Source organism: Emys orbicularis, chromosome 2 (assembly GCF_028017835.1).
Source record: "Emys orbicularis isolate rEmyOrb1 chromosome 2, rEmyOrb1.hap1, whole genome shotgun sequence".
In the NCBI taxonomy this organism is placed as follows: domain Eukaryota; kingdom Metazoa; phylum Chordata; order Testudines; family Emydidae; genus Emys; species Emys orbicularis.
Window position 1 is genome coordinate 5,331,524 of NC_088684.1, and position 27,269 is coordinate 5,358,792.

Here is a 27,269-nt window from a genome sequence, read left to right on the forward strand (position 1 = left end):
GTTCCAAGACACCAGGAAACAAAAACTAATGGGGTTGGTGGTGAGAACGCGGCGTTCTCTGGAGATCTGGATGGTTCAGCGGAGGAAGTGGACATTACAGCCAAAGGCAGCATGAAATGGGAAGAGGGGGAGAAAAACACTGAGCGGGAGCCAGGTTCATTCATTCCTGAGGGGCACAGAGAGGAGAAACGAGTCAAAGACAGGAAAAGAAAAAGGGAAGAGGAAAAGGAGAGAGGGAGCAGGGAGCAGAAGGAAACAGAAGTGAGGAAGAAAGAAATCAAAGAGAAGGGGAAACGTGAACTAAAGGAAAGTAAAGGGGGCGTGAGTAAGAAAGAGGAACCTAAAAAGGAAAGGGAGGGAAAGGACCAGGAGAAGAGAGATGGCGCAGAGCCCAGCAAAGCCAAGAGGGAGAAGGGAATCACTGAAGCCATCTCCGGAAAAGGCGAAGGGCCGAAGGAGATGGGAACGCAAGAGGGTCGCCCTAGGTTGAAAAGAGCAAAGGAGCCCAAGCAGCTGCAGAGTGGGGATGCTGCAGAGGGATTGGATGGGGGGGCTGGTGATCGAAGGGAAAAGGAAAAGCGAGGGAGTGAGACAGCAGGGGAGGCGGAGAACAGGGCCAATACAGGAGAGGATGAAATACACACGGAGAGAGGAAAGAACAGAACGGAAGACAGAGAAAGGGCAGAGGGAGAAGAGAAGCCTGCCCAACGGCCAGCAAGAACAGCAGAGGATGAGGAGAAAAGGGAAGGTAAAGACACAGAGGGAGAGAAAAAGAATGTCAAAGCAAATAAGGAAGTGAAGGCAGGAAAGAACCAGAAAGAGAAAGGGCAGGAAAAGAGGGAAGAAAAGATAAAGGAAGCGAAAAACAAGAGGGAGAAAAGGGAAGGAGAGAAGAACAAAGAGATTGAAGAAAAGGCGGGAAGGAAAAAACCACAGAAGGATAAAAGGGTGGAAGATGAGCAAGAAATGGAAAGGGCAGAAGATGGGGCAATAGAAGAACAGGAGGGAAGGGATGAGAAAGAGAATGAGAAAAGAGATGATGTGGAGGAACAGAGGAAAAGAAACAAAAGAATGAAGGATGAAAAAGAAATTAAGGAAGCGGAGGAGGATGAACAAGAGGGAGAAGGGTGGGAAAGGAATGAAAGAATGGGAGGTGAACAGGAAATGGAGGAAAAGGAAAAGGAAGATGAAATGGAGAAAGATGAGACGAGGGAAACAAAGGAGAAACAAGGAAAGGAGACGAACCAGGCCAAGAAAAAAAACAAGGAGAGAAAAGCAAAGGATGAAAATAAACGCACAGAAGAGAAGGGAAGAAAGAGCAAAGAGAAATCCAAGGAGGTGGAGAATGAGGGGGGATCGAGGAAAAGGAAAAGCAAAGAGGAAGGAGACAAGAAGAAAAACAAGAAATTAAAGAAGGAGGAAGATGAGAAGGAAAAGAAGAAAGAGGAAAACAAGTGGAAGTGGTAAGCTTTCTGTGGGTTACCAGAGTGTGCTGGTGTTTGACTTGGGGGGAGATGTCAGGGATTATAGAGCTAATGGAATTTTACACTGATATTTTAAAATGTCAAAATATCAAATTTTATTAACTTTTTTTGGTGGAATTTTTCCCATTTTCCAACCAGCTACAGAGAAGGTCACATTATTTTTTGGAAATTCCAAAACTTTTTGGATTTGGGGTGGGGAGAGGGAACAAAACAGGAAAAATGCATGGAGTTTTTTTGCTAAATTTTTCCTTTTTTCTGACCAGCTTTAGCAGGGGGTTGGACTAGATGCCCTCCTGAGGTCCCTTCCAACCCTGATATTCTATGAAAATATACCCATGCATGTATGTTATAGAGCAGTCGGTGTAATTTCAATGCATGGGCATCATCTCATTTATTAATGCGGGCGTGTTTGCCCCACTGCTTTAAGGCAAAAGAAAATGGTTAAAAATAAAAGGGCAGCTTGCAAGATAGATAGATCCTTATACTGTACCATACACACACAGCATGTTTAAAAAGCACCTGCTATTATTAGTGTAGCCAGCAGATGTCACTGTATGCTGGAGTTTTGTCTCAGATGGCTAGAATTCAGGTGGTTAGATCAGTGGTTTTCAACCTGTGATCCGCAGACCCCTGGGGCTCCGCAGAATATGTCTAAGGGGTCCGCGAAAGGTCGTCGTTACCATAGAACAGTGATTTTCAATCTGTGGACCCCAGGGGTCCACAGACACTGTGTAAGATTTCCAAAGGGGTCCGCACCTCCATTTGAAAATGTTTAGTGGTCGGCAAATGAGAAAACCTCTGGGTTAGAAGATAGAGCCATCAGTTGGATGTTGTCAGGAATTTTTAACAAGTTCCACTGCATTCCTTGCAGAGTTGACCAGTGCTTCCCACAGCAATAATTTTGCTGCAGTTCTTACATTATGTGGAGTCCAACCCTGTTTTAAATGGTATAATTTGCATTCCCTCTTGGTATGGGGAATCTTATTTAGGGATCCTACCTCCTTGAGCGGAGGGTATATTTCGATTACTCGCTGGACAAGTCTGGCTTGGCTGAATGAGGTGGTTGCATAGTAACTAGTTTGCTTGCACCCTGTGGTCTCCACACCGACACACCGTCTGTGACTACATTTCCCAGGATGCTGTGCTGCCCTGGCATTGAGTGAAGTCCAGCGACCTGCAGATTGTTTTGATAGGAATTGCATGTCTTAACTTTTTTTTAGACAAGTGCCGGTCTCTCAAAAGCAGTGGCACGCTGGAGTGACCTGCCTTTGCAGCTCAGCCCAGGGGGGAGCTGTGTAGGAAGGGGATGAAACACTTCCATGTGAAAGGTCTTGGGAGGTGACTGAGCTGAGACTGCTGTTAGCATGTGGCTGGCTGCAGAGTGCCTGTCTCTTGCATGTGGTCGCTCTTACCCATGGAGGTGTCATAGCAGCTTCTGCCGTGTGACATGACTGGATTTCGGGCATGTTTCCGCGTGGTGGGGTGCTGGTTAGACAAGCCATGGAGCATTTTCACCCCCATCCTGGCCGTGGGTGGCTCAGCAGCCTCCAGTCTTTGATACGTTTGCAGGTCAGTGCCGCTCGCAAGGGAGTGGTGAGTGGCAAAGCCAGGTAAGGTGGGTGAGGTGAGATCTTTTATTGGACCAAGTTTCTGTTGGTGAGAGAGACCAGGTTTCGAGCTGCCCCGAGCTCTGCTCCAGGTCTGGGATCCGTACTCAGAGTGTCACAGCTAAATACAAGGTGTGGGACAGATTGTTTAGCATAAATACATATTTCCGGGGACCATTCAAGGTGAAATGGCCTGTTAACGCCCCTCCAGTCATGGGGGGAAGGAGACAGAGAGAAACAGCTGGGGAAGTTAGTTATTAGTGGGTTATAGATTGTCGTAATAAATCCAGCGTCTCTGTTCAGTCCATGATTTTTAGTGTTTAACAAAGTTATGAATGTAAGCTCCCAGGTTCGTCTCCTGAAGGTGTTGTGCAGGTTTCCTTGGAGGATGAGGACTGATGGGTCAGATATGGAATGATCGCTTTGGGAAACATGATCCCCCACAGGTGATGTGGTGTATTTTGTCTTTTATCATTTGCCTGTGGGCGTTCGTTTGAGAGCGTAGCGATTGTCTCGTTTCACCCACAGAGTTGCTATTTGGGCCCATGGGGCCTGTGGCAATTTGGGGGTCCCCGCAGGAGTGCTGAAACCTGGGTAGAAGTGGGGGGCCACTGGCACCAGAACTGTGACCCTTCCCCCTGGGGCCCTGCCCCCCTGGCCAAACCAGGCAGAGGTAAGAGCTGCCCAGGGTGCCCGGGCCAATGTGGGGAGCCCTGGACCCTCCCCCTGCCCTGGGAGGGGGCCCCGGGGCCCCGAGAGCAGCCCCCAGCCGGTGTCCCTTCCTCGTGGGGTGTGCCGCCCAGGGCAGGTGAAGGGTCTGGGGCTCCCCCACAGCAGCCCGGGCTCCGCCGGCACCTCTTACCATGGCCCGGCTCCAGCTACTGGCCTGGAGGGGTGAGGCCTCAGGGGGGAGAGGAGGAGCAGGGGGCAGGGCCCTGTGGCAAGGGGGCGCTAAGGCCCACCTCAGCACACACCCCCCCCCCTGGGAAGAATCTGGTGCCATTAGCAGGGGCTGTGCTTCGTGGGGGGGGGGGGGAGCTGATCGCTTTGCCAGCTCCCTAGCTGTGAAGCCCAGCCCCTGCCGGTGTCACTCCGTGCCTGCCCAAGGTTTGAAGTTTGGGGGGCCAATGTGGTCCTCCTGCCCCCCAAAGTACGCCCATGTTAAAAAGTGGACAGGCATGGCCCTCCCACTTTTAAAAGTGGGGGGAGGGCATGGCCCCCTTGGCTCCCTGGTTCTGGTGCCCCTGGGCCCCCAGGGTGTGGGGGGCCCAACTGTTCTTTGTGCCCAGGGCCCCAATAAATTTTAATCAGCCTCTTTATGTGGGGCATTTAGTGCACTGGCTGAGGTACACCACATGTTGTGATAGGCGTGTGTAGGACCCCTGGATCCTGAAAGGTGCGTTGTGGAAAGTGTTGGTCATTGCAGCCGTGGAGGTATGTCTGCAGGTTTTGCATCTGTTGTTCTGGCAGGGCCTGGTGCCGCTTTGAGTTGGTGGGTCCTGGTCTGTGGGGAGCTTGCTTCTGATGATGAGCTTTGGGGGGTGTTTGAAGGTCAGAAGAGGGGGTTCAGGAAAGAGTTCTTTCAAGATCGGGTCCCCATTGAGTGTGGGTTCTATTACAGCAATACTGCATGCAAAGGCAGGTCAGGCATTGGTGATACTGTCAGTCTGGGGTAAATTAGGCATCGGTGCAGCGTCTGTCTGTATGATGTGAACTGTCCTCACATCATGTCTATCAAAGGCTCAATCAGGGAGCTGCTTTAGGCCAGATCCTCAGCTGGTGTAACTCAGTGTAGTCCCACAATTCCTGGATTCTTTAGCCAGATTTTTGCCTTGATTGTCTTTCTGCAGACAGCAAACCTGCTGGTCTGACGTGTTCTTTCTGTTGCATATTACACCCCCCAGGGAGGGGAAAAGCTAAAATACTTTCTACTCCCACCCAGAAAAGCGTGGAAGTTCTCAGCAGGTTTTGGGGGCCTCCTTAGTCATTTTACTTGTTGTGCCAGGGTTTGGCAGGGCAGCGCGGAGCACGCTTTGGATTCGCCAGTTTGCCTTGTGCGTGGCAATGTTTTGGCATGATGAGATGATATGAGAGCACGGTGTGATCCTTAGTCTATGTCAAAGTCCAAGGGCACAAAATGTATCTATTATCTAGATCGCCCTCACCCCCAAACTCCCCTCAACTAATTTTTCTCTATCACAGATGTTTGTTGAAGGATCTGCATTCACAGCTAGGGTTGCAGTGATCTTAGAATCTCAGCTGATTAGCTGGGGGTTGCAAAGTTGGTTAGCGTGAGGATCACACATGTGAGCAATACCGATCAGGGTATCCTTGCCCTGGCAGCAGGCTATGGAAAGTGATGTGATTCCTGCTCTTGAGTGTAGGTGTGTCTGTTTCAGTCGCACAGAAATGAAGCCGGCTGGGGGCGGGAGGGGACACATAGCAGACAGCATAACCTCCGTCCCTCCACAGCCGCTGTGCAAGCCCGAGTCTATGTCCCAGCTCATCACCTGGGATTTTCAGTCCCCTTCCCAAGTCCTTGCTTGGAGGCTAATGCATTAGGGGGTAATTAAAAGGTGAGTGGACAGATCTCCTCCTGCAAGTGCTGCTGTTAGAGGAAACTGCGTCACGAAAGGAGCCGTAAGGGTTATGCCGTGGCATTTAGGGACTCTGCGTAAAAACAACACTGCGGCCCCATTTTTTAATTATGTTAAATGTGGGGGGCTAGAAGTGAATATAACAGGGCTGGGTTGTCTCACGCTCTCCCCGCTCTCCACCGTATCGTGTTGAAGCCCCACACTGCTTATCCGCCCTTGCCGCTTACCATGCACCCCCTTCACTCTGCTCCCCCTCCGTTCAACTGCTTCTCCCATCTCCATGCCTTCTGTCTAGATGCTTGTGTCACTGTGGTGTCGGAGCACATCACCATCACTAACGGATTTTAGCTTCACCACACCCCAGTGAGGGAGCGTAGTATTATCCCCACTGTACAGATGGGGAAACTGAGGCATGGGGTGGCTTAAGTGACTTGCCCATGGTCATATAGGGAGTCATTGGCTGAACTGGGAATTGGATTCATGTCGCCTGAGTACCAGGGCAGCACCCTGTCCACTACAGCTAGACCATCCTCCCTAGCCTGGTTCCTTTCACACCATCCCCCTACCTGTGGGGTACCTTCCTGAGCTGATCCACAAGCCCCCTGCTCCAAATCTTTTCCTAAGACCCATTTCTCCCACGATGCCTACAGGAAGCTCATCGACTCGGTCCCCACCCTGTCCTGGGCTGGTGGTATCCCAAATGAAGCAGCAGGGAATTGAGGATCTGAGTAATGCACGTGCTGAGACGCTCCCTAACCATTCCCGGTGCTTTTCTCTCTAAGGTGGGAAGAGGAGAAGACAGACGATGGCGTGAAATGGAAACAGCTGGAGCACAAAGGCCCCTACTTCGCCCCTCTCTACGAGCCGCTCCCTGACGATGTCAAGTTCTATTACGACGGTGCGTCCTGTTTTGTCACTGATACTGCAAAACGTAGCAATATTCCTGACACGGCGCAGCTGGTAAAATGGGCCAAACAAAGAATACAGTTCGTCCGAAGCAGACTGTCTTGCCATGGGCCTGGCAAGAGGCTAATTTTGCAGCATCTCTGATTGCAGAATGTGGAGTTAAACACCGACTGTTTTTTAAAAGCCAATGCATTTAGAGTAATCCCGGGCATTCAGAAATCATGAGATTTCCCCCTGCTCCCCCATTGGTTTGAAAATTGTGGAAGAAAAAAATTTCTTTAAAAGAAAATAATAAATGGTGGGGTTGGGGGAGGGGTACTTGCCTTACGGTACGTGAGCCTTTAGGGTTAATTCGCTTCACGCTTTCAAGTGTTTCTCTGCAGCCAGCTTGGATGGAGGGGGGATTAGGGCAGGCGGGTGACCGATGATAAAGCACACTCTGTTCCTGTACAGGCAAACCCATGAAGCTGAATGTGGCCACGGAGGAAATTGCCACCTTCTATGCAAAAATGCTAGATCACGAATATACAACCAAGGAGATTTTCCAGAACAACTTCTTCCACGACTGGAGAAAGGTACCTGCTTTGTGGGCACGTAGTCACTGCTCCTTGGCCGTAAGAATGCACGTGGGGGGGGATGGAAGGCTGCGTCTCTAGGGGGCGGAGCTGAGCTTGCAGTGCATGGCCTGTGGTGTCTGGTAGAGATGGGAACAGTAAGGGGTGTGTTTGTGGGTGGAGCAGTAGAGGGGATGTACCGTGAGGCGGCTTAGCATTTTCACGTCCTTGCTTTTGTAGATTTGAGTCAAGAGGTATTTGTAGCATCCCAGCTCGGACTGCTTCACGTTAGTTTTTGGGTATTAATTACCTAGGTTTTTTTAAACTGTTTAATAGGAGGTGGTGTTAGATGAGAGGGGGGAGGGCAGACGTGTGTGTGAGAGTGGTGGTGGGGGTATGAGCTGGATTAAGCCTTGTTATGGGCTGAGTTAAACCTCATTGAAACTGGTGTGTGAATGTGTCCTTCACTTAAGAGACAGTTAAGGGGCCACGCCTAAAACAAGGTGTAATAGTCTGTCCAGAAGCTCACACCACGTGGGCAGAAGGTTTCACTGGGTTTTGTTCTGCTTAGTTGCATGTCTGTGAGTGTGGGGAAAACGTCGAGCTGGGGGCAGATGAGGACCAGAGCGATTGAGGCAGAGAAAGAAAGCTTAGCAAGAGCCTATAAGCACGGTGTGACCCTGGGAGAAGCTTAGAGAGAGAGTTTTGGGGTCTGGTGTTGGCTAAAGAGGTGTAGGGCTGTAGGCAGAGAAGCTAGCCCAGGGGTGGGCAAACTTTTTGGCCCGAGGGCCACGTTGGGGTTGCAAAACTGTGTGGAGGGTGGGTAGTGAAGGCTGTGCCTCCCCAAACAGCCCTGGCCCCCATCCCTTATCTGACCCCTCCCACTTCCCACCCCCTGACTGCCCCCCTCAGAACCTCCAGCCCATCCAACCCCCCCCTTGTCCCCTAACCGTCCCCTCCCGGGACCCCCTGCCCCTAACCACCCCCGGGACCCCACCCCCTATCCAACCCCCCTGTTCCTTGTCCCCTGACCCCTATCCACATACCCCCCCAACAGGCCCCCTGGGACTCCCACGCTTATCCAACCCCCCTGTTCCCCATTCCCTGACTGGCCCCCCCCCAGAACCTCCACCCCCTCCAACTGCCCCCTGTCCCCTGACTGCCCCCCGGAACCCTCCACCCCTTATCCAACCCCCTGGCCCCGGTCCCCTTACCATGCCGCTCAGAGCAGCATGTCTGGCAGCCGCGCCGCCCGGCCGGAGCCAGCCACGCCGCCATGCTGCCCTGCAGGAACTCGCAGCCACGCCGCCCAGAGCGCTGCCTGCGCAGCGGTGTGGCTATGGAGGAGGAGGGACAGTGGAGGAGGGGCTGGGGGCTAGCATCCCCGGCTGGGAGCTCAAGGGCCGGGCAGGACGGTCCCTGAGGGGGGGGGGGGTTCCAAAGAGGATGGAGCTCGGCTGTTCTCAGTGGTACCAGGTGACAGAACAAGTTGTAGTGGGGGAGGTCTAGGTTGGATATTAGGAAACACTTTTTCACTAGGAGGGGGGTGAAGCACTGGAATGCGTTACCTAGGGAGGTGGTGGAGTCTCCTTCTTTGGAGGTTTTTAAGGCCCGGCTTGACAAAGCCCTGGCTGGGATGATTTAGTTGGGAATTGGTCCTGCTTTGAGCAGGGGGTTGGACTAGATGACCTCCTGAGGTCCCTTCCAACCCTGATATTCTATGATTCTATGTGGGCCGTAGTTTGCCCACCTCTGAGCTAGTCCCTGGTTTTGGTTCCTCCTGCATTTGGAGAAGCAGGACTTCCAGCATTCCTTGTCAATAAACCAGATTACATCAAATAAAATACCAGACTCCATCCACAGTTTCTGCTCTCAACTGGAACATCGCCAGGTTTCTGAACTCTGACTAGCCGCTCGGGGGCAACAATATTTTATAATTCAGCAGTTACACATGAGGACTTCTCTGTTGCAGGAGAAAATCTCACAGAACAGTGACTCCTCTCAGAGCAGGTTTTATGTGCACCTGGCCACTGGCGATAATGCTTCCATGCCCAGCAATCCCACGTAGATCAGGCTTGTGTGTGTGCCTGGCTTGGAATTCCTTCCCTGTCTGCTCTGAGCTTTGGTTTAGTGCTGCTGTTCCACCCCAGAGGTGGTTGCATTGCACGGGTGTCTGAAGTGATCCCCACACACAGACTTTGAAGTATTCAGTTTTTATCGGTAAATGTGGATTTCACCAAACACGTGCAATCCAAAGCAAAAATGTTCCTATCAGTAATTGAAATTTACAGATAGGCAAAGTAAGAAAAATGCTGCTTGAGAACTTAGTAGAGTTTGGTTTAAGGATATTTACTTTGTATGTTTTGACATGGGATGTTGACAGTTTTTGTTGGAACGGTTATAAAGCTTTAACTTTTTGAATCTCAGCAGCAGCTGTCATTAAATAATCATGGTTTGACATACACACGCACCACCGTGAAAGTTTAAATCAAGAAAAAATTGGACAAAATGATTAGAAATAAACATGGATATTATCCACTGAAATTATGAACAAATAAATTCTGTCATCCCTGCCTGTACACAGGCTCAGACTTTCAAAAGCGGCCACTAGTTTAGAAAAATAAACTTTTCAGATGCAGCTTAATCCTAGCCTTTGATTTCACATTGATAGCACAGTTGTAAGACTGCTGCTCGGCAAACTCTCCAGAAACCTAGGTTATTTCCCCTCCATGCGGCTTAACCCCAGTCATAAATGAGATTTGCCTGCCTGTTCTCCAAGTCTCTTCTGGCTTTTGCTCAGGAAATGACCTCGGAGGAGCGGAAGAAGATAAAGCATCTGGAGAAGTGCGACTTCAAAGAGATGCACAAGTACTTTGTGGACAGAAACGAGGCCCGGAAAGCTTTGCCCAAAGAGGAGAAACAGGTTAGGATGCTGTTTCTAATGACTCCTGGGGATGGTTGGTAAATATTTAGTCTGGGTGTGGGTGGCTTAATTTCCTTATGCCAGATGTTTTGCGTCACTCTATGCGATTGGAAAATGAATACACCTCTACCTCGATATAACGCTGTCCTCAGGAGCCAAAAAATCTTACCGCGTTATAGGTGAAACCGCGTTATATCGAACTTGCTTTGATCCACTGGAGTGCGCACCTCCCCCCCCACCCCCCGGAGCGCTGCTTTACCGCGTTATATCTGAATTCCTGTTACATCGGGTCATGTTATATCAGGGTAGAGGTGTACTTCTGATTCAAAATCATGTATCTGTTACCTGGGTAGTAGTCTATAACCTCTTCCTGTTACCCTCCTCCATCCCTGCCCGTTTGTCACACTCATTTGCTGCCCCTTGTCTTAAAATAGGGCAGGAGAAAACTTATTTTTCACACCGTTCTGGGTAGAGACATGGAAGCAAAGTCAGACTCCAGTAGGTTTAAATTATCATCCCTCAAACGCCCATAACATTTGCCTTTTGAGATTTGTGTCTATGGAGTTACTGGCCAGTTCTCCAGAAGAAAGAATTTGTTTCTGATGCAGCCGCTCGATCTTAGGCTCCGATCCTGTAATCGGATCTCTGTCCTGTTGACTTCATTGTGACTCCACACAAGCATCAAGTTCTGCTAGTGTGGATCATCTGGCAGGGTCGTGGCTGTTCAAATTCTGTGAGGACACGTTAAGCCATTAGCCACGTCCTTCTCACTGAGCGCACTTGGGCTACCTGTGTGTGTGTGTGTGTGTGTGTGTGTGTAATGTAGTGGCTTTAGAGGATGTAATCATGTCTCTCTCCTAATGGCTCTCCCCAGCAATGATAAAATCTACGCTAATTATGGCAATCAGTGAAATTGCTCGTTTAGCTCCAGTGCGTTGGGGCCTGTGCTTTTCCTGTCCAGGCTTGATCCGTGATGGTGCTGCAGTATCCTGTATCACAGGCGCTGACTTTTATTTCTCCCGGTGGATGTTCCACCCATGCTCTGCCTGGAGGCCCTTCCCCTTCCCCGAGGCTCCACCCATGCTCCGCCTCTTCCCGCCCCGCTCGCTGCTCTCCGCCCTCCCCTGAGTGCCTCCTGCCAGCCGCTAAACAGCTGATTGATGACCCCGCTGAACAGCACTGGCTGATGGGTGCGGCACACCTCCATTTTTTTTTCTTTGGGTGCTTGAGCCCCAGAGCACCCACAGAGTCAGTGCCTATGACCTGTATGTGTACAGCCCTGGATCATTTAATAATGTACTGATTAATACTGATTCTGCCTCTTCCAGTCCCCCTGCTTCGAAAAGAGAGGTTTGACTTATTTCCAGCCATTGAGTATCCACGCACTGTCAGTGCTGTTGGTTGATTGCTGGCAGTCGGTTTGAAACTCCGTGGCAGGGGGCTGGTTTCTGATTCTTAAAGCTCTTGAATTTGTGAACCAACTTTCTTCTGGAAGACCTGTGGGTAATGGTAGGTGCAGCACGCGGGGTAGCACCTTGGACTGGTGGTTTCTCCATGGATTGTTTTTTAAATCAGAAACTGAAGGAGGAGGCAGATAAGATCCAGGAGGAGTATGGGTACTGCATCCTCGACGGGCATCGGGAGAAAATAGGCAACTTCAAAACCGAGCCCCCGGGGCTGTTCCGTGGGCGCGGGGACCACCCTAAAATGGGCATGCTGAAGAAGAGGATCATGCCAGAGGACGTCATCATAAACTGCAGCAAGTGAGTGAGTTCCCATTAGCTAGAACTTAACTCTTCAGGCTAGATCCTCAGCTTGTGTCAATGGACTTTGCTCCATTAAAGGCCAACATTTTCTCCCCGGCGTTATCCTTGGCTTTATTCAAGTCACTCTGCTGCCCGCCTGCTTCCAGCAGGGCTAGGTCACTGCTTTGCTCTACTGTTACTCCTGAGATGTAAATTCACATGGGACATCTTGAGCCTCCTCTTCTGAGGAGTTTTCCCCTTTCTACGCGACAGGTACATTTCGCAGTCAAATCCTGCATAGATACAGATGGAGTGGCCCAGGAGTAGCCAGTCAACTCCAATCTCCCATCTGTCCAGGGATTTCTTATGAAAGCTTTGCAAAGGAGAAACACGTGGTGGGGTGCCCTTTATTGCTTCTTTGGGAGGTCCGAGGAAAGCCTGAGAGATTCGCTCCATACCCTGCCCCGCCCCGAATCCTGCTTGTTTCTACCTTAGAAATATCAGGAATGCAGTTGTCAACATTATGCTTGTTGGAGGACTGCATGGAGGGCTGTGAGCTGCGGCTTGGGAACTTTCTGAGCCCTTCATTAAAGAGGGCAGGGTTAGCAAAGAGCGTTTCTCCCTTGGATTTGACTTAAATAAGTGTTAATCCGATATGATGCAGTTTGGGTAAAAAAGTCGCTTCCCCACTCAATGAGATTCAATTGCTGGGTGTACCCAGTGCTGTTAAACCCACTACTTCTCCAGTTGTCTCTAGTCTTCTGGGTAAAAGACCTGGATGTTTAATATTGTAACTAAGCAGAAAATCTCTTTAGTCCTTGCCTATTAAAAGAGAAGCCATCGGGGCTCAAGTCCATCTCTTTTCCCTTGGTTGGCGTTTTGTGTCATTCGCATTGGGTTGGTTTTGATCCGTCTTTGAACAGAAAGGCCCAGGGAGTGGTCGTAATTTTGCTTTGCATCCTCTCCACCCCACAGGGACTCTAAAACCCCTGAGCCTCCATCGGGTCACAAGTGGAAGGAAGTGCGCTGTGACAACACCGTCACGTGGCTGGCCTCGTGGACTGAGAACATCCAGAACTCGATTAAGTACATCATGCTGAACCCGAGTTCCAAACTAAAGGTGGGTGTGCTGTTCCTTGTCAGACCATCGGTTTGCCATTTGATTGACTCCTTTTATGCCACAGTCCACGTACGCGCCCATAGAGGAGCAGTTGGCACAATCTTCTGTGTGCTGCATCTTTGCGTATTTGTCCGGTGAGATTGTCAATGCATCGTATGGCTGCCCCGGTAACATCACAAGCCTTGCGAGAGAAGCTAGAGTCTTTTGAAATTGGAAGCTTTTGCAGTTATGCCTCTGACTTTGGATTTGTATGGAAAGATCTTTCTGGCTTAAAGAGAGGCCAAGTGGCCTAATGGATAGAGCACCGGACTGGGACTTAGAAGATATGGGTTCTACCCCCGTCTCTGCCACTGAGCTGCCAAGAGACCCCCTGTGAAATCTGGTCTTTTGTGTGCTTTTACCCTATGCTATACAGATTTCATGGGGGATACCAGCGTTTCTCAAATTGAGGGTCCTGACCCAAAAGGGAGTTGCAGGGGAGGTCACAAGGTTATTTTAGGGGGGTTGCAGTATTGCCACCCATACTTGTGCGCTGCCTTCAGAGCTGGGCGGCTGGAGAGCGGCGGCTGCTGACTGAGGGCCCAGCTCAGAAAGCAGCAGTGCAGAAGTAAGAGTGGCAATACCATACCAGGCCATCCTTACTTCTGCATTGCTGCTGGTGACGGCTCTGCCTTCAGCGCTGGGCTCCCGGCAGCAGCCGCCGCTCTCCAGCTGCCCAGCTCCGAAGGCAGCGTCGCCGCCAGCAGCCGCGCAGAAGTAAGGGTAGCAGCACCACAACCCCCCCTACAATAACCTTACAGCCTCCCCACAACTCCTTTTTGGGTCAGGACCCCTCCAATTACAACACCACAACATTTCAGATTTAAATAGCTGAAAGCATGAAATTTACCATTTTTAAATCCTATGACCATTAAATTGACCAAAATGGACCGTGAATTTGATAGTGCCCTAGTTATAATGATTCACTAAGATGGGTAGAACCTGGCTTGGGAGACTGTTCTGTTTTATAGTAACCCCGGCGCTGATGGTTTTGATAGTCTAAATGGGCCCGTATTGGGCTTAATATTAGCAACATGCTTTGTTCTCCCTTTTTACTTTAAAAAAGGCAATTTAAATCTGGATATGTTCTCCAAGTACAACAGGAAGGTTAATAAACATGCAAAAGTCAGGGCACAATATCAAAGCTTTCATTGTAGCATTAACTCAGCTAGATTGCATTTAGGTTCACATCGAACAGTCTGTTAGTAATCAAATATGATAGATGTGTAATAATGGAGAGTTAGTGCTTTATCATTGCTTAATTTATATTCCTAATCTTCTGACAATGAGACGTGCGTTAGCATGATGATCTTACAATAAGTACTGTGAAGTCAGTGCTGGTTCAATGCTTCTGCACAGCCATCAGGGGGCGCCCAAACCATCCTTCCAAAAATTGTAGTTATTCCTCTTTAACTTGAGTGACATGGATAGATGATTTAAAAAAAAAATCATCTGAACATTTAACAGTATTTAGAACTGGACAGTGTTCTTAATGATATTCTATCATCAGAGTAGGTCCAGTCTGGAGCCAGGCAGTTTCCTTGTAAAGGGTTTTATTCCTGGAGCAGATTAGGAATTGTTCGACAAAACGTTTTTGGTTGGAAAAGGCTGGTTGTCAAAATCAAAACATGTTCACGGGAAAGGGTCTGCTTGGGTTGATTTTTCTACACCAAAAAAAATTAATTTTTTAAAAAAATTGTTGATATGAAAAACTCTGGTTTTCCGACTCAAAATAACTTTTTGCTTAGAAATGTAAGCGAACTGTAGTTGGGAAACAATGGTCAAAATCCAAACAGAATGTTTTGAAATGATTGAAATGAAATGGCTGGATTGACCTGAACCAATTATTTTTTTAAGGTGTTTGATTGGTGAACACTTTAGATGTCGACTTCTTGCCCCAGCCCAGGATGGGAAATGTTTTGAATTATCTCGAAATGTTTTGCAGGATGGGAAAGCAGTTTCTTCCCTAGCTCTGTTTATTACCTGTGACAGCGGCTGGGTGACAATGGATGCTGTGCAGGGCAAGTGGAAACATCCATTTTTCCTTCCAGGGGGAAAAGGACTGGCAGAAATATGAAGTAGCCAGACGTTTAAAAGGTGTAGTCAACAAGATCCGCTCTCAATACCGTGCAGACTGGAAATCCAGGGAGATGAAGAAACGGCAAAGATCCGTGGCTCTTTACTTCATTGACAAGGTGCCGGCTTGCTTCTCTGTCTTGTTGGGCTACGTGTTTTGCTTGTAAAATCACTTTTGCTGAGCTGCGTTCACACTTGCTGGGAGCTGCGGGTCGTGGGTTAGCACTCGTGGGCACAGAGAACGTGGGAGTGAATTGCGATGGGAAATGTCCGGAGCTGTCCGTGAAAGCATGCTGGTGGTACAGCACCGAGTGGACGGTTACACACATTTCCTAGAAAAAACAGCCCTGCCTCTGCTACCCCCCCGCCCCCACACACTGATTTCCAGCGTGTGTGCGATGCTTGTCACACCTGCTGCCACTTGCACAGACAAATAAGCGAGGCTGCATCCACTGACGCCAGAGTTCTTTGTTGTACGGGTTATTTCAGTGGTGCTGCTTGTGGCAGTGAAGTCTCCTGTTGAAAACAGGGCTGTATTACCATTACTGCATGTAAATGCAACTGAGCCTATGTCCTCTTCTGATATCCCTCCCCTGGGCCATCTAACCCCTGAACTTTTTCCTACCTCTCTCCGGCCTAGCTGAAGGCATAAGCATAGCAAGGGTCCTTGAGATGCTTTCCTGCCAGGGTATTTCTGCACAGCTGTTCGAAGGGCTGTAAATATGAGCATAAAGATGAGTGATGGAGCAAAGAAACTCAAGATGCTAACGAGGCATTTAGAGTCTGTGGTGACGGGGGCTGTGCCGACCCCTCGGTGGAAAGAAGTATACAGTATGTTTCTCACAGCATCGTAGCCTCTTTAGCACTGTTTTTTGGGGGAGGAGGTGTATACTGGAAGATTAGGGGTTTCCATGCCTGCTCTGCTGTGTTCCTCCCAGCTGGCCCTGAGAGCCGGTAACGAGAAGGAAGAAGGGGAGACTGCAGACACGGTTGGCTGCTGCTCCCTGCGTGTTGAGCACATTATGCTGCACCCAGAGCTGGACGGGCAGGAGCACGTTGTGGAGTTTGACTTCCTGGGGAAAGACTCGATCCGGTATTACAACAAAGTGCCTGTGGAGAAACCGGTGAGCAGGGCTGGGGCGGGGTTCGCACGCACTCCCACAGGTAGCTAATCGATCTATGGTGCCTGTCCGGCTCCCGTTGCCCTAGTACCTAAGCATCTCACAATCTTTAATGCATGTATTCTCCCAACCCCCATGTGAGGTAAGATAGGGTTATTATCTCCATTGTACACATGGGGAAACTGAGGCATGGTGGGACTAAGTGACTCACCCCTGAATGCACAGGGAGGCTGTGTCAAAGCAGAGACATGAACTCAGGTCTTCCAACTCCCAGGCTAGTGCCCTAACCACTTGGCCATCCTTCCTATAAGAGCATAAGAACGGCCATGCTGGGTCAGACCAATGGTCCATCTAGCCCAGCATCCTGTCTTCCGACAGTGGTCAGTGCCAGATGCTTTGGCAGAATGTACAAAACTGGGCATTTTATCAAGTGATCCATTGCCTGTTGTCCAGTCTCAGCTTCTGGCAGTCAGAGGTATAGGGACACCCAGAGCATGGGGTTGTGTGTCTGACCATCTTGGCTAATATCCACTGATGGACCCATCCTCCATGAACGTATCTAATTCTTTTTTGAACCCAGTTATACTTCTGGCCTTCACAACATCCCCTGGCAATGAGTTCCACAGGTTGACTGTGCACTGTGTGAATTACATCCTAATGTTTGTTTTAGACCTGCCACCTATTAATTTCATTGGATGACCCCTGAGTCTTGTGTTATGTGAAGGGGTAAAAAACACTTCCCTATTCACTCCCCTCCCCCCTTCATGATTTTATAGACCTCTATCATATGCCTCCTTAGTCATCTCTTTTCTAAGCTGAACGGTCCCAGTCTTATTAATCTCTCCCCATATGGAGGCTGTTCCATACCCCAATCATTTTTGTTGTCCTCCTCTGCACCTTTTCTGATTCCAATATATCTTTTTTGAGATGGGACAACCAGAACTGCCTGCAGTATTCCAGGCGTGGACATACCAGGGATTTATATAGTGGCATTATGATATTTTCTATCTTATTATGGTCTCATTTCCTCAAGAAAATTGAAATGAAATATTGACGCTGGTCTGATTGTCTACTGCAGCCTGTTGTGTGCGGCCATCAAGGGTTGGGCCCTCAGCTGGTGGAAATCAGTGTAGTTCTGTTGACTTGAGAGTCATAGCAGATGGAGACCCGGTCCAACTTTTCTCCTAGGAAAATGGATTCGAGCTCTTCTGTGTCTTAACACTTCTGAGCTCAGAGGCTTCAATCTCCACACCTCTTTCCCCCCCCCCCCCCCCCGCTTTGTAGTTATTGTTACCATACAGGGTGGAGTCAGTGTGGTTATTTGTACCACGTACATGCGGATGTTCCTCAGACCATCCAACGTCATTGGGTTTGCACTTGTAAGTTGGTGAAAGATGCTGAAATACACTTGAGTGACAAGCTCTTTTAATCACAAGTTATAGTATAGAGGGAAAAAATATATAGGGCCATACATCACTGGCCTCTGTGTATTTAGGGTAATGTTTTTCTGTCCTCATTGACTTCAGTCTAAATTAGCAAATGTTTCAAATGCATCTTTATCTAGTGATGGCAGAGAGGCACCTGGGGTCTAGACCCCATGCTGCCACTCTGTCTGTGGGCAAGAACGTTACCTCTGTGTCCCTTTTCCTGATCTGTAACATAGTGTGATACGCTCCTCACAAGGATGGTAAGGCTACATGCAGGTGGGTAATCTTGCGACCGAGGTAAAAACATTTGCCCAAGGTCACAAGGAGAGAGTGGATAACCTGGGAATTAAATCTAGGAGCCCCAGCCTTCCGCTGGAAGATGGTGTGATGTATCCATCACGAGGGTGTTGAGGCTTAGCTAACGTTGCTTTGGGATTCTTGGGTGAAGAATCCAGTGGAGGGTAGCATCCAGTGGAGGGTAGCATCCGTGAGAGTTGACACACAGCACTTCTGCATGGCCCTTTGGTGTAATTCTTTGTGTCGTTGCAGGTGTTCAAGAACTTGCAGTTATTCATGGAGAACAAAGACCCAGGGGACGACCTGTTTGACAGGCTGAATGTAAGCTGGATTCGTCTTGCTCTTGAAACCGAGGGGCTGGTAGTGCCGACTTGAGCGAGGCAGATAGTGCAGACAGTTGCCCCAGTCTTGCCTGCGGGACCCCAAGCTAGTTCAGTTCCATACTTCCCTTGAGCAGAGAGACTGCCAGACCCGGCAATACGGTGTGTGTAAAAGGGGGCCAGTCGGGTGAGGCTACAGGTTTCATTTTTACTCATGACCCTGGTTTTTAATGCCCGTCTTCTCCCATGATTAGCTAGTGCAACCCACTGTGTCCCCCAGCACCCCACTGTAATCTTTGATTTCTCAACCCAGTTGCTGCATGAGTAGGAACTCAGCAGCTGGGCTCTCCGGACCCCACACCCCCATGGCAGACTCGCTGTCTCCAGCAGGTTATAAAACTGCCTGCAGCAGCTTAGAACAGCTCCAAACAGTCCCGCTGTGCAGAGTGGGGGTTTAACCTGACCTTTCTGATGTGCGAGAGGTTTTAACACCTCTCCAAGGTGCAGGGCAATTTAGAGTCTGGCCCAGAGCCTTCTGTGGTTTCTCTCCTGGAATCTGGCCTCCTGCCAAGTTATGTGTTAGCCACCAGCCCATAAATGCACACTAACGAATCGTTTCCATTTCTGTGGGCACTTCAAGGATTTGCGAGCCTCCTCCTTCCACACTACCCCAGCTTTTGTACCCAGTCTGCTCCCCTATGCTGCATTCACACAGCCCAAAACATGGCGTCTTCAAATGCGTGTTGTTTCTGTGGGAGGGCTCTTATCCGTGAGGGCCAAGGACGGCTAGCTAAGTAATCAGAACACGAGGGTCTCGGGTCCTGCTACTGTTTTTGACCTTCCAAGCACAAACCCCAATGGTCTTGGTGTTTATTATCTGCTTCTTTTGATGGGTCTGTGAGTCCGTGTGGCTCAGCAGTATAAATTCAAGCAGATGTTGGGCCAGATCATTGGCTAGTGCAGATCCATTGAGTTCAATGGAGCTATGCCAGTATACTCGAGCCAGTATACTCACCAATTTCAGAGCTGATGTGCAAAGTGACAAGAAATCTACACACTTCTGTGCTCCTCATCACTGTAGTTTCTTGTGCCTAAAGTCTGCCCGCTTACAAATAAAAGGGAAATTGAAAACCAAGCACTTTATTTTCCTGCTTTTTACTAATTTCCCCCTCTGCCTTGTCTCTTTGTTCAGACAACGGTCTTGAACAAACACCTTCAGGATTTGATGGACGGGCTGACAGCCAAGGTGTTCAGAACTTACAACGCTTCCATCACTCTGCAGGAGCAGCTGAAAGCGCTCACGGATGGTAAGCGAATGTTTCCTTAGGCAGCTTGTGGAACTCATGGCCAGATGAGGCAGTGGAATCAAATGCCACATGCCCATAGCAACATGCAGCTAATGTGTGTTAGGGTGAAAGTTATCAAGCCTCCGAGATACCAAATGAGTGTAATAATAGTCAGGAAGGGAATATTTTTTGCCTTTGTTGCACAATTGGTTAGCGGTATTAGCTTGGGCTTATTATTTGGCCTTGCTCTGAAGCGTGGGTTGTTAGTTATCTCTGGAGGCAAGATACTGGGCAAACCCTATGTGCCCTCAGGCCCTTCTTCCGACCTCTGATAAATCATTGGGTAGCCAGTGATTTTAGTTTATTGTTCATTTATTGTGTGATATGATGAACAGGTCATATTCTATATAATAACTATGTTAAATAGAGTTAAATTGTAGGATTATAGAGGTATAAGATTGATCAGTGTGTAGTTGATTGATTTCTGTAGTTCTAACTGGTGCCTGGATGTATTTAGGAGTTGGGTTTGCTGTGACATTCATAACTTTGTTGGCAACTTTAATATAATGGATAGAAGATAGTGGGCCTTGTGATTGTCTGTGTTACTTGCCTATGGTTTCATCTGTTCCTAGGAGCTCTAGATCTAAAACAAGCTGAGATAATTCTGTTTAACTTGAGGCTGTAGCTGCCAGAGCTTAACCCTCAACATAACATCACTAAAATTAACTTGAAATAAAAATGAAGGCTGCAGGTAAATAGGTATATCCTGTAAATCAGTTAAATTTTTTCCCATCTTGAAAACCTGTAATTTTTACCCTCCTTCCATTTCCTGTACCAGCTGCTTAATAATTACATTGTGTTTTTCTAGCTGAGGACAACGTGGCAGCGAAACTCCTCTCCTACAACCGAGCCAACCGAGCAGTGGCCATTCTGTGTAACCATCAGAGAGCGACGCCCAAGAGCTTTGAGAAGTCAATGCAGAACCTCCAGGCCAAGGTAACAGAGGCAGGACACTGATAACAGTCTGAAGAGTTATTGCTTCTGTGTATCAGATGCGTTTCAGAGTTGCTAATCCTGACTGTGACCAGGTGCTGTGTGGGCTGGGGGAGGTTTTGTTTTTAAATTACTTACCGGGTATCAAAAATGATTTGAGGGCTGGAAAAAATGCCTTACTAAGAGACTTAGGGAATCAATCTGTTTAGCTTATGAGAAAGGAGATCAAGAGGTGGCTTGATTACAGCGTAATGGTGGGAAAATCCTGGGAACTAACCAGCTCTTTAATCTAGCCGAGAAAGGCAGAACAAGAGCCGGTGGCAGGAAGCTGAAGCCAGCCCAATTCAGATTAAAAACTAGACACACTTTGACCAGTGAGGATGACGGAACTCAAACACTGGAGCAAACTCCTATGGGAAGCGCCGGGTTCTCCATCTCTTGATGTCTTTAGATCCAGACTGGCTGCCTTTCTGGATGCTTTGGCCACACACAAGTGATTGGGTTTGGTACTGGGGGTAACTGGCTGAAATTCTATGGCCTGTTGTGCAGGAGGTTGGATTAGATCCATTGGTCCCTTCTCTTCTTAAAATCTGTGAATTCAGCGTGCTTTTCCTTAGCCCCCCTGGACACTGCTATTGATGTATCCCTTACATTTCTACCACTTAAATATTTCAGTGTCTGAGCTCATTACCAGCTGTCATTATTTGTTACACCGTTGTAGAGTTTAAGGCCAAAAGGAACCACCAGATCATTCAGTCCAACCTCCTGTATCTCGCAGGCCAGCAGCTGCACCCGGCACCCACACACCAAACCCAACAATCAGAATTAGACCAAAGTACCACAGCCCTCAGGAGAGCCAACTAGTGCAGGTCACAAGCAGAGAACAGGCGGGACTGAGGTGCACCGGTGCCCGTAGCTCCTGCAATGGCCCCAGCAGGAGTCGTGAGCTCTCTGAGCAGTGAGGCTGCTTTCTGAGACCAGCGCTGCCCATCTTTTTAAGATGCGAAATGCCTAAAACCAGGCCAGCACAAAGGGACTGGCCTGTGGGACGCACGAAATGCCGGAGAAGGCGTGATCGGAAACCCAGGGTGGAGGTGACAAGGAAACCCAATAGTGTGTATGATGGAAACGAGACGGTGGCACTGGGACGCTGCTGGGGCGGAAGCAACATCAGGCCTTCTCCAGGAAGAAGGAAAGCTCAGGGTAGTTTGTGTTTGTTTTCCCAGATCGACGCCAAGAAGGAACAGCTGGGCGAGGCGCAGATGGAGTTGAAGAGAGCCAAGGCTGATCTCAAAGCCAAAAAAGATGTGAAATCTAAAGCGTGAGGGTCTCATGTATCACAGTCTTTGTTAGCAGAGGGAAGTGGGCGGGACTGGGGGCATGGCTAGACTATAAAATTAAGTCGACTTAAGTCGACATACAGCCACTGCAGTAATTAATTTGATTTTTAACGTCCACACTATGCTCCTTCTGTTGGCGGTGAGTGTTCTGACCAGAGCCCTTGCAGCACTTTAACTGGTATTGTGGGGCCCTTACAGCCGGAGTCCTGCTACCCAGGTTCAGGCTGTCCTCTCTCTTTTGCCCCCCCAATCCCTCACCAGGCAGTGGGGCTCCGGCTGTCAGCCCCAGCTGGCATCAGTCGATGTAAGCAACACAGTGTCTGCATGGACATTGCGTTGATCTAACTGCATCGACCCGAGCACTACGCCTCTTGCGGAGGTGGAGTTAAGCCGGTGTAGTGGGCGAGTTACATCAGCGGGAGCGACATTTTAGTGTCGAGTTAGATCGAGGTCAGCTGCCTTATGGCGACCTAACTCTGTAGTGTACACCAGGCCTGGGTGATATGGGATCCGTGGACTGGGGAGAGGGATCGGTCTTGGTAGTTTTTCTTAACCTCGTTTTCAGTTTCTCCTGCCACGATGAGCTTAGAAAATCCTTGCTGTGAAATATCAGTGTGGGAGTCACTGGGGATCATCATGATTTTGAGGATGTTCCTTACTAGCATGGCCTACTGGTTAAAAATCAGTTTCTGACCTGGTTCTTAGGCCTGGAGCCTGCAAGAGTGGAGGTTGGGGGGTTTCTTTATGGGAAATCATCCTGTATCAAGGCAGATTTTGGACACCTAGAGCTGCACACCTTTATTGATGTTGTTGATAAAATTCTACCCAGTCAAGTGGCACATGCGTCAAGCTTCTTGTGGCTAGAGACGTTTGATCTGGCACAAAGTTGTGCCCTTGGCCAGAAGAGGGTGTGAGGAGGAGCAGCACTGGCATGGATAGAAGGCACCTTTGCCATCCCGCGATGGTTTCAGAGCTCTGAATTGCTTCATGTCCCAGAGACTGATTTCCCTTCTGGATACTGGTTGTCATGGTGACCCTACTCTCGAAGACCACATAAAAACCCAGGTGTTCTGTTCTGTTGAGCTCTGTCTTTTGAGATCCACCGTAGTGCCCTAACCAAATCCTCCTCGTCGCTATCTTAGGAACATCTCTAGGCTTCATGCCATGTGGTCTGAACCTGTCGATGCTAATCTATGCAGCCATTGGTTCTAGGATGGGTTATTGGTTGCTTCATGGACTAGCAGATTGGATGCTCCGTAGGTCTAACAGGCTTGTGCACAGTGCTGAAGCCAGAGACTCTTTCCAAGCGGTCAAGTCTTTCAGTCTTACTTCTCCAACATTCATCTTTACACAGGCTCCCACATCATTGGTATTGGTTACCGAATTTCCTTGCAGATGATGGAACGCTCTCCATCAAACTAATCCCATATATCCGTGACCTTGTGCCTCCTTTATCCTGTAGCCTTTTATTTTATTTAAAGTGACTGTAGTAATGGGGTATTACACCACCGTGGGTTCGGCTCTGGCGGGTAGCTTCAAGCTCAACAGAGTGTAGGTCACCTCTGCTACTTGCTTCAGATATAGAGTCTCTAGGAACACGCAAAGACCAAGAGTGGTGACCACACGGACATTCACAAGTACGAGGTCTAGTCTATTTTACGAGTTTTATTAAAGTTACAGTTCAAGTTATGATTACCCAAGCATACAGAAATGCTATACAGACCTATGCACACGTTACAATTATAGTTATACTCACATCCTTAACTATAGTGTTAGGGTCTGATGGGTCTCTCATGGCTTGATCATCAGTAGAGGAATGGTTCCTGATGGAGTTTCCCGTAGGGAGCTCAATTTTTCCACTCTGGCCACCCCCTTTGTATAATATGATTCTGTCTATACCTACATTCTGCGCATTTCCATAAAAGGGTCAACCCTCTTTTTTCTTATTGGTCTGATGTCCCTGTGAAACTTAAGGGACTTCAATTTCTATAGGTTGTGTAGGTTCTCATTAGGATTGATGCACCTTGCAGTTAGGGCATGTGTTAGAACAATGTGATTACCGGGTATCCTGTAAGCAAAAAAATTACTTTTACTGTTAATTTTTTGCAGTATCCCCCATTAGTGCATCTTTTCCCTTCATTTTAGGGCACCGGGTTATTCTTCAGTCACTTACTTATGTCAGCATATCTTATCAAAAGGCCTAGTATGGCTAAGCTAAAATCTTACAGGCCTCAGCCTGTAGGCCTTGCGTTTCAGCCGTACTTACTTAGATGCCTAATGCATGATGATTCCTTTTTAACTACTGATCAATCTTATACTTCTATAATCCTACAACTTAACTCTATTTAGCATACAATGATTAAGTTAACATGTTAATTCATTATAACATCACACAATAAATGAACAATAAACTAAAATCATTGGCTACAATCCCAAGCTTTTATAGTTGAAACCAATGGGAGCCTTTCCACTGACTTTAATGGATCAGCGCCTTAGGTCTTAGTGACTGTTAAACAAAGCCTCTGATTCTCGATCCTCGTGGCTGTGGCAAACCGTGGGTCTTGGCTCCTTTTCCTGGCTTGGTCAGAGCGGCAGGCTCCGTCTCTCTTGTTAAAGCGAGGTGTACGGTATATTTGCTTGCCGTGGCGTATATAGGACTGCTAGAGCACAGAGGGGCGGCACTGTAGCGTACCGCTCTGTATTTCAGCCCTGCTTTGTTTCCCTTTTTTACTGTCCCGTCTGACTTGTCCCTGCTCTTCCGCCAGCGCCGTGGAGAAGAAAAAGAAGCTGCTGGAGAAGATCCAAGAACAGCTGCTGAAGCTGAACGTTCAAGCCACGGACAAAGAGGAAAACAAGCAGATTGCTCTGGGCACATCCAAGCTGAACTATCTGGATCCCAGGATTAGTGTGGCCTGGTAGGCTGCTGGCTCTCTTCAGAGCTGTTTCGTTACCCTCCTATGTGGCTATCCCATGAGCACGGCAGCGAGCGCTGCCCGTGCAGAATGAAATATCCACTTGCCCCCTGAAACAGAGGCGCCGACTCCATAAGTGCTCTGGGGCTGGAGCGCCCATGGGGAAAAAAATAGTGAGTGCTCAGCACCCACCGGCGGCCCCACTGATCAGCTCTTCCCCCGCCCCCCTCACAGCACTCCCCCCCCAGCCCTCCTGCCGATCAGCTCCTTCTCCTCCCTCCCAGCGCCTCCCGCCCGCCATGATCAGCTGTTCAGGAGGCGCGTGGGAGGAGACAGCTGGGTGCGCTCGGGGAATGGGGCGGGGCAGAGGCAGAGCGGGGGCAGGAAGAGGCGGGGCCTTGGGGGAAGGGGTGGAGTGGGGGCGGGACCTGGGGCAGAGCAGGGGTTGAGCATCCTCCGGGAAATGACAAAGTCAGCGGCTGTGGCCTCAAGTCTCTGGGTCTGGGGGAAACGGGGGGTTTTCAGACAAAACCAGGCTGGGCAGGACCAAGGCTGCCGGGAGAGGGGCAGAGCTGCAAAGCTGAGCGTCCCTCACAGGGAATGCCCTGCAAGCAGCTCTTCTTGTGTATAACAAGGGAGCTTCAGCTCTCCCCAGCTGTGGCAGGATGGCCCAGGGCACAAAGGCGACCTCTCAGGAAACTGGGTCCCAAACCGGCCTCTAAGGGCTCGTCTGTACGGCAAGCTAGCGTGCGGCAAACTGGGGTGGGAATCTACGGCCCTGTCGCCTGCAGTGCCCTGACTGGCCGTATGGACCCTGCTACCGTGCGCTAGACGTTCTGGAGCGTGGCACCGGGGTCCCTACAGAACGGTCAGTGTTCAGCGGCCTGCCCTAAGTGAAAACCAACACCTTGAGTTGCACCCCTTGGAAGCCAGTGCGGATCCCAGAGCACCTGGTGTCTTGCACTGCTAGTGGGAAACTCGGCTTCCCTTATCTTTCTGGCACTGTGGTATCTGAGTACTTCACAGTCGTTAACAGATGTATCCCTCCCAGCACCCCGGAGAGGTCGGGAAGGGGTATCCCCCTTCTACAGATGGTTAGATGGTGATGTGCCCAAAGTCCCTAGACAAGGAACCAGGCTGAACTGGGAATTGAACCCACATATTTTGAATCCCAAGCCAATCTCTCATAGTCTCACAGCCAGAAGGCACCATCCCGATCATTTAGTCTGAGCTCCTGCACATTTTAGGCCACAGACCCTCACCCGCCCACTCCTGCAATAGGCCCCTGCTGCGTTACTGATGTCCTCATGGTTTAAAGACTTCACTTTCCAGAGAATCCACCATTTACACTAATTCAAACCAGCAAGTGACCCGTGCCCCATGCTGCAGAAGAAAATCCCGGGGGAAAATTCCTTCCCGCCCCCAAATATGGTGCTCAGTTAGACCCTGAGCATGTGGGTGAGACCCACCAGCCAGACACCCGGGAAAGAATTCTCTGTAGTATCTCAGAGCCCTTCCCATCTAGTTCCCGTCTCCAGCCGTTGGGGATTTTTGCTCCTGGCAGTCGCAGATCGGCTCCATGGCATCGTAGGCTGTCCCATCATACCAGCCCCTCCATAGATTTAAAAACCTCAGTCCTATCCACTAGGCCACCCTTCCTCCCTCCATTACAGTGTGTAACAGAAAACTAAAAACCCTATTATGCCGTATAGTGCTGTGAATGGGGAAGTGATGCATGTCACTCATAAAACTGTGGTTCCACACCTCGGTTATCTCAAAGCATTTACGTCAGCCTAGAGAAAACCCACAGACTCTGAAAACATTAGCAAATGCCCAGTAGGTCAGAATCCTTCCTGACCGGGTGTTGAACTGGCGGAACTAATAGCAACAGTTTTCTGCTCCCATTCAGCATCTGCCCTGTGCTTGCCCGCAGGTGTAAGAAGTTTGGAGTGCCCATCGAGAAGATTTACAATAAGACCCAGAGGGAGAAGTTTGCGTGGGCGATTGACATGGCTGACGAAGACTTTGAGTTCTGAGAATGGGGTTTCCCACTGAGAAACAGAACCCATGTTACCTCGTGCTCTTCTGGTAGCTTTGGAAGTTTTTATGTATTGGGGAAAATACGCGTAATGGAAGAATTTGATACATGCACATCATGTCTATTTTTGTGTAAAAAGAACACCCTGAGTTTAAATCGGAAACACGGGTACCACTCCCAGTGGTACTAATCCTGACCACAGTGGCCTCAAATATGAACTTTCAGTTCCTTCTCTCTGCTGCCAAGTGCTTCATGTCTTCTTCCCCCTTCGGTTCTGAGATGACGGCGGTTAGGTGCGAGTTTTAAGTATGCAACATAAAACTAGATTAGATTATCTCATCCCATCTCCAGTCTCTGTATCAGGGTGTCTCTACCCTCCACTCTGCCTGAGAATTAGCTTGACCAGAAACACAAAGGAATGATACTGCTGGACCCAAGCAATTGGAAACACTGAAAGCAGCTGTTACATGACTGAAGGGGTGTA

At 49.1% G+C, this 27,269-nt stretch overlaps 2 protein-coding genes across 3 annotated transcripts in view; both read left to right on the top strand.

Moving 5' to 3' along the window:
• Positions 1-6,819, top strand: part of LOC135875216 (DNA ligase 1-like) — a 28,976-nt gene extending 22,157 nt beyond the window's left edge. Inside the window, exons 5-7 of the mRNA XM_065400208.1 lie at positions 1-1,463; positions 6,471-6,648; positions 6,745-6,819. Coding sequence (XP_065256280.1) covers positions 1-1,463; positions 6,471-6,648; positions 6,745-6,819 — 1,716 coding nt within the window. The remainder of the gene's footprint in view (positions 1,464-6,470; positions 6,649-6,744) is intronic.
• On the top strand, positions 1,111-26,783 carry TOP1MT (DNA topoisomerase I mitochondrial). Of its 2 annotated transcripts, XM_065398210.1 has the most exons (15): positions 1,111-1,127; positions 1,374-1,463; positions 6,471-6,586; positions 7,048-7,169; positions 9,949-10,071; positions 11,647-11,834; positions 12,792-12,936; positions 15,027-15,170; positions 15,990-16,175; positions 18,149-18,217; positions 19,409-19,523; positions 20,371-20,498; positions 21,722-21,816; positions 24,601-24,750; positions 26,681-26,783. In XM_065398210.1, exons 4-15 carry the CDS (start codon positions 7,056-7,058, stop codon positions 26,781-26,783), a joined length of 1,560 nt encoding a protein of 519 aa, XP_065254282.1. In that variant the 5' UTR covers positions 1,111-1,127; positions 1,374-1,463; positions 6,471-6,586; positions 7,048-7,055. The 2 variants fall into 2 exon arrangements, with proteins under 2 accessions (XP_065254282.1, XP_065254281.1); XM_065398209.1 differs by lacking the exon at positions 1,111-1,127 and having other exon boundaries at positions 1,300-1,463.
• Positions 26,784-27,269: the final 486 nt, after the last annotated feature.